Source organism: Quercus lobata, chromosome 9, assembly GCF_001633185.2.
Source record: "Quercus lobata isolate SW786 chromosome 9, ValleyOak3.0 Primary Assembly, whole genome shotgun sequence".
NCBI lineage: Eukaryota > Viridiplantae > Streptophyta > Magnoliopsida > Fagales > Fagaceae > Quercus > Quercus lobata.
The window spans coordinates 14457034-14463830 of NC_044912.1; the positions used below are offsets into that span (position 1 = coordinate 14457034).

Sequence of the window (6797 nt, forward strand, 5' to 3'; positions counted from 1 at the left end):
CAAATCACTGTGTCAATTTATTTTCTGCTGCATACTTAGTTTAATTGGTGATTTATTTGTGCTACCACACATTTGCATGTTAATTTGATTAATTAATAAAGTTAGGTAATTAATCAATTAATTTATCATAAGGGGTCAATTCGTTTTTGGCCTATCACCATGATAATTATATATATTTTGAAGTCTCAAAAGCTTATATAGTATGATCTTACATGATTAGCCAAAAGTCAAACAATTTCAATTTTTTATATATTATCAATTGTAGATTTCCTTGACATTTACATTTCTTCACTCTAGAGATGATTAATTTGTCATGGCTTCATTATAATATATATATATATATATATATATATATAGACACACATGCATTTGAATTTCAACTTATAGTATTTGCTCTGTGATAATTATTCTTTATCAATAGGCTAATACACCAATTGGTTTTTGGTGTAGGTATGGTTTAAACCCTTAATCTCTTATTCAACAATAAGAGATTTTATCAATTAAGCTAACTAAAATTCACAATGTATATCATATTTATACTTAAAAATTCCTTGTTTCAATTTTAATTAAAATAATTAAAGTCTTTGACCCTTGTATCAATAATAATAATAATATTTGTAACAAAGCATTAATGGGAATATATTTGGTACTAGTAAGAAACTACATTTTTAAGAAACTTTTGTCTAGAGATTAATGTCCCAAAACTTTTAAGATTTAAACACTTGCACACAAAAAATTATTTTGTTGGTTTTCTCGATGATAAAATTATTATTCTGTCCTTTCCATTCGAGCTAAGTTCATCATGCTTGAACTATGCATAATATAACTATATTTTTTTAGAATACACCAGCAGTAGTATTCTACGTACAAATACAATATCGTTAAAGCTTTTATACCAAGTTTCTTTGCAACAATTAAAATCTAGAGATTTTTGAAAAAATATTATTATTTTATGTGGAATTTTTTTCTGAAAAATAGCCCTTAAAAAAAAAAATCATGTTTTGTATTGAAACTTCAAATTTTGCAATTTTAGTGTAAAATGTGTTTATACTAAAGTTGTGTTGTGTTTTCAAAACCATTTCAATGCAAAATGTGATACAATCAATTTTAGTATAAAATGTGATATTTTAATGCTGAAAATTATGTTTTTAAAGAGAGGCTATTCTCCCATAAAATTTTTACCATTATTTGTAATAATAATAAAATAATATATTTTTTGGCCAAAAAAGCCGTAAAATCTAGCTAAACTCCCGACTAACTTATCATTTTAATATGCAATTTAGCATGCTATATGTGCTTCTCAAATCTCAATATATTTTATCAAAAAAACAAAAGTTTCTCAACTGTTTTTTCTATATTCCATTAAAATTTATTGCTCCTACCCATCCCAAAAAAAAAAAAAAAAAAAAAAAAAAATTTAATCAATTAACAATGAAATTATTGATAAGAATTTATGAATGTTATTATGTTATGAAGTAATGACAATTAACATTGACCAATGAAATTTCCGTATTGACAGGTAAGCTAATTGATATGATATGTGGCCATATCAACATAAAAATGGAAGAACCTAGGTTTTTTTTTTAAAATAACTATAAAACCCAAACTATATTATTAGTTAGGCAAATTTTGAAACAAATTTGGTTTTTAACAAATCGAGTCTAGAAAACTCGATTTTGGGGAGCTGAGCTGGACAAGCTGTCCATGTAGACTTGGAAATCGAGTTTATTGGACTCGGTTTTTGTACATGGAAATCGAGTCTGCTAGACTCGGTTTTTGTTCATAGAAATCAAGTCTGTGGGACTCGGTTTTTGTTCAAACACGGACGCCATGCAAATAACTTAACTCCTATTTTACTCTGTACAAAACAGAGCATACCGAATCACAACAAGGTCATAACAAAATCAATTACAACTTTGCTATATGCTAACATGGCTAGACATTATACATGTGACATGGCAACAAACCACAAAAGATTAGTTAGCAAGTTTTCCCTCCCTATGTACGAAAAGTAAAATCCTTGTATAGGAAATGTAAACTTCTTAGGCGGCCCAATTGTAAAACCAAGCTATGACCAAATCAAAGTCAGAATGAAATAACATGGCAGGTTATATTTGACCGTGATTTTTCATAGCCTGACTTTGATGACTTTGTCTATCACATTTCCTAAGCAATAATTTTGAGCATGGCACAAAGAGCTTTTTCTCACTCTTGGGTCTCTCCTCTACCAGAAACTTTGGTATCTGATATGTTCACTCAAGGTACAAACTGCACTCAGTTCAGTTCAGAGAACATCTCTTGCACAACTGAAATTGGGTCTGCCATCCAGTTTTGCAGTACAAAAGTGATTCGGTATGCTCTGTTTTGTGGAGAGTAAACAGGGGTTAAGTTATTTCATGCATGGTGCCCGTGTTTGAACAAAAACCGAGTCCAGTGGACTCAAATTTGTTTCAAAACTTGCCTAACTAATAATATAGTTTGGGTTGTATAGTTATTTAAAAAAAAAAAAACCGAGGAACCTACTACTTAATACTCAGTCAATGCTCAACAACTACGACTAGTCATAGACCTGGTAGTCGTTGGAGATACTCAGTCAATGCTCAACAACTACGGCTAGTCATAGACCTGATATGTAGAATTTTAAGCGTAAAACAAAACAAAAGCAAACAGAGAGAGAGAGATGAAAGAAACTGGTTTGCAGTAGACCCTCCTCATCATCACTCTCCTATAAATTACCCACCAATTAGTATTATTGTTTTCACAACTATCTGCTTCTAATTCTAATCATCTCATCTCATAATGGAAGCTTCCTTCAGACCCGTTTCATTCCTTTTCCTTTTCCTTGCCTTTCTCTTTCTTCCTAACTTCTTCTTCTTCTTCTGCACCGGACTTTCTGATGTTCGTTGCATCAATACTGAGCGACAGGCTCTTCTCAAGTTTAAAAAACATCTTATTGACCCTTCAAACCGGCTCTCCTCTTGGACTGATGATGGCGATTGTTGTCATTGGGTTGGTGTTGTCTGCCACAACCTCACAGCTCACGTCCATCAACTCCATCTCAGAAGCTTTCCTAATTATGAATCTCAAGAAGGATATGAAGCTTATCAGCGGACAATGTTTGGTGGTAAGCTAAATCCTTCTCTCCTTGATTTGAAGCATTTGAATTACTTTGACCTCAGCTTCAATAATTTTTCTGCTTCTCCTATTCCTTCATTTCTTGGTTCAATGAAGAGTTTAACATCTCTTAATCTCTCTAATGCGGGATTTGTGGGACTCATACCTCATCAACTTGGAAATCTCTCCAATTTGCACTATCTCAACCTTAAAGGTTATTGGATTGATGATTTATATGTGAATAACCTTGAATGGCTTTTTGGTCTTCCTTTGCTACAATATCTTGATATGAGTTATGTAAATCTTAGTAAAGCCTCTAATTGGCTACAACTCACAAACACACTCCCATCCTTGTTTGAGTTGCGGTTGTCATATTGCCAACTTCCTTTTATTCCACCGACACCCACAGTTAACTTTTCATCTCTCCTCACCCTCAATCTTTCAGGGAACCATTTTGAAAACACTTTGATCCCATCATGGATCTTTGGTCTTCGTAATCTTGTTTCTCTTGATCTATCTTACAATAACTTTCAAGGTCCAATCCCTGTTGATCTCCAAAACATGACTTCTCTTAGTCACCTCGGTCTATCTGGAAACAATTTCAACTCTTCAATTCCCAATTGGTTGTATAGTTTTAGTCGTCTTGAGTTTCTCAACCTTCGCTCCAGTAATTTGCAGGGTACAATCTCCAATGCCATTGGAAACCTAACATCTGCCATTAGTATTGACTTGTCAAGAAATGAACTTGGAGGAAAGTTGCCAAGATCGTTGGGTAATCTCTGTAACTTAAGGGAACTCAGATTGTCATCCAACAAATGGAGTCAAGAGATATCTGAAATCTTAGAAAGTTTATCCGGGTGTCTTTCAGATAGACTAGAGATCTTAGACTTAAGTTCTTCTCAACTTCATGGTCATTTGACGGATGAACTTGGGGTATTTAAAAATCTAGTCGAACTTTCTATTTATAATAATTCAATTTCGGGTCCAGTTCCAGTGTGTTTGGGAAAACTTTCATCTCTAAGAATCCTAAATCTTAGGACGAATCAATTCAACGGAACCCTCCCTCAAAATTTAGGACAGCTTTCCAATCTTGAGGCTTTATATATTTCTTCTAATATGTTGAAAGGTGTTGTGTCCGAAGTCCATTTTGTCAATTTAACCAGTTTGAGGATACTTTATGCACTTGGAAACCAACTGACTTTAAAAGTAAGTCAAAATTGGATTCCTCCTTTTCAGCTTGGGTCTTTGTCCTTGCGATCATGGAATTTAGGGCCAAAATTTCCCCAATGGCTTTGTTCACAAAGGCGTATGCTGTCTTTAGACATTTCTTACACACAGATTTCAGATATGGCTCCTCCTTCATTTTGGAACTTGTCTTCACAGTTCCACTATCTAAATCTCTCCCACAATCTAATCAATGGAGAAATTCCAAACAGTCCCGTGATTTTGTCTGCTTCAACGATTGATTTAAGTTCAAACCATTTCAAAGGTCCGTTGCCTTGTATATCCTCTAATGTGCATTTGCTAGATCTTTCTAACAATTTATTCTCCAGATCTACTTCTCACTTTTTTTGTTTTAGAGTGAATGAGCCAAAAAACATAGGACATCTCAATCTTGAAAAAAATCTTTTATCAGGAATAATACCTGATTGTTTGATGAATTGGAGCAACTTGGTGGTCTTGAATTTGGGGAACAACAATTTCAGTGGTAGTATTCCAGCATCCATGGGATCTTTGACTTATCTTCGTTCTTTGCACCTACACAACAATAAATTCTCTGGAAAATTACCATCATCTTTGAAAAATTGTGAAGAGTTGGTAATTATTGATGTTGCCGAAAATAGGTTTTCTGGAAACATACCTCCATGGATTGGGCATAGATATACACGCTTGATGATTCTTAGCCTTCGCTCAAACTATTTCCATGGTCACATACCAACAGAACTATGTGCTCTTACTTCACTCCAAATATTGGACATTTCACATAACAAGCTATCTGGAAGCATACCTAGATGTGTTAAAAATTTTAGTGCCATGGCCACAAATAATATTTCAAATGACTTGAATTCTTATCGTTATGTATCTGGTTATGGTCAATATCTTTCTCTTGAAAGTGCATTGCTAGTGATAAAGGGGAGCATTCGAGAGTATAACACCATTCTCCATCTGGTAAAAAGTATAGACTTTTCCAAAAACAATTTATCAGGAGAGATCCCCAAAGAAGTGACCAGTCTTCAAGAATTACAATCATTGAATTTGTCATGTAATCTCTTGAATGGAAGTATACCTATGAATATAGGTACTATGGTACTATTGGAATCTGTTGATTTCTCTATGAACCATCTTTCAGGTAAAATTCCCTCAAGCATGTCAAATTTGACATTTTTAAGTCATTTGAACTTGTCAAACAACAATTTGACAGGAAAAATTCCTTTAAGCACTCAGCTACAAAGCCTCACCGTGTCAAGTTTTATTGGAAATAGTCTCTGTGGACCACCACTTATGGACAATTGTACTGTAAATGGTGTAAAACCCAACAGTGAAAACACTAGGAGTAAAGATACTAATGGACTTGAAGTGGATTGGTTCTATGTGAGCATGGCACTTGGATTTGTGGTTGGGTTTTTGGGTGTATGTAGTTCTTTACTATTGTACAAGCCATGGAGAATAATGTACTTTCAATTCCTAGATCACATAGGGTATAAGCTTAAGAGTGTTGTTTCATTGTAAGTAAATGTTGTAAGATTTTTAATATTTAGTGCAACTGTCATTTGATCATGTTAATCAATATTTTGATGATTGCTATAGAATCTTTGTGTTGGTTAATACTTATATTATTAGTTAAATCACTCCATTGGCATATATGAATATGGTGTGTCTTCCTATGAACGTCAAGACAATCCGATTTCTAGTTTCATTTAATCCTTGTAGATTAGTAGTGTAAATAAATTTTTGTTCATACAAACAACTGATTCATTAAATGCAGTATACTATACCTTAAATGACAACTAGTCTTTGTTTTGTGTACTTTGAAAACAAAAGTTGATATATTACCCCCATAGATGAGCTAAGGGTTCATCTAGCTATAAATTATAATAGCTCTCTTTAAAATCTCTTAATAGTGATCACTTTGTAAACTCTAATTGAAAGACATCAAGATTGTGTATGACTACGCAAACTATACATGTTGTTTGTAACAAATTCCAAAGCTATCCGTTGGATCCCTTCTAACTCGTTTCTAAGAAGGAAGTCTAGGGTGCGAAAGAGTGGGTCTCTATAGTCTACTTCTCCCCTGCCAAATTTGACCTTCAAGGTTTGAGGACAATATTCTCAGGTTATTTTCTTGTCTTCCAAATAATAGTTAATTTTCTTCAGAATAACATGTCTTTCAGCAGTGCTTTCCAGATGATTCATTTATTCAGAGAGATGTTATTCATATAATATCATGTCACGCTTGCAGAGGAGCAATAGTGAAAAGGTACTGTAAGGGAATCTGGACACTTACCTGTACGAACTTTGTGGTCTGCTGTTTATTCATTTGTGGTCCTTCCTATTCAGAGCAAGTTATCAATATGTAAAATTCAGGTGTAGCATGTATGTTATGTCAAGAAACTGCTGCCCAATTTCTCAAAGTCTGTCATTTTTTTTTTTTCTCTTGAATTTCTCAAATTCAGGTGTTTGTT

At 33.6% G+C, this 6797-nt stretch overlaps 1 protein-coding gene across 1 annotated transcript; it reads left to right on the forward strand.

The window, feature by feature from the left end:
• Positions 1-2784: 2784 nt before the first annotated feature.
• LOC115959509 (receptor-like protein EIX2) lies at positions 2785-6160 on the forward strand. The gene has a single exon (XM_031077934.1). It carries the CDS (start codon positions 2800-2802, stop codon positions 5842-5844), a length of 3045 nt encoding a protein of 1014 aa, XP_030933794.1. The 5' UTR covers positions 2785-2799; the 3' UTR covers positions 5845-6160.
• The last annotated feature ends 637 nt before the right edge of the window (positions 6161-6797 follow it).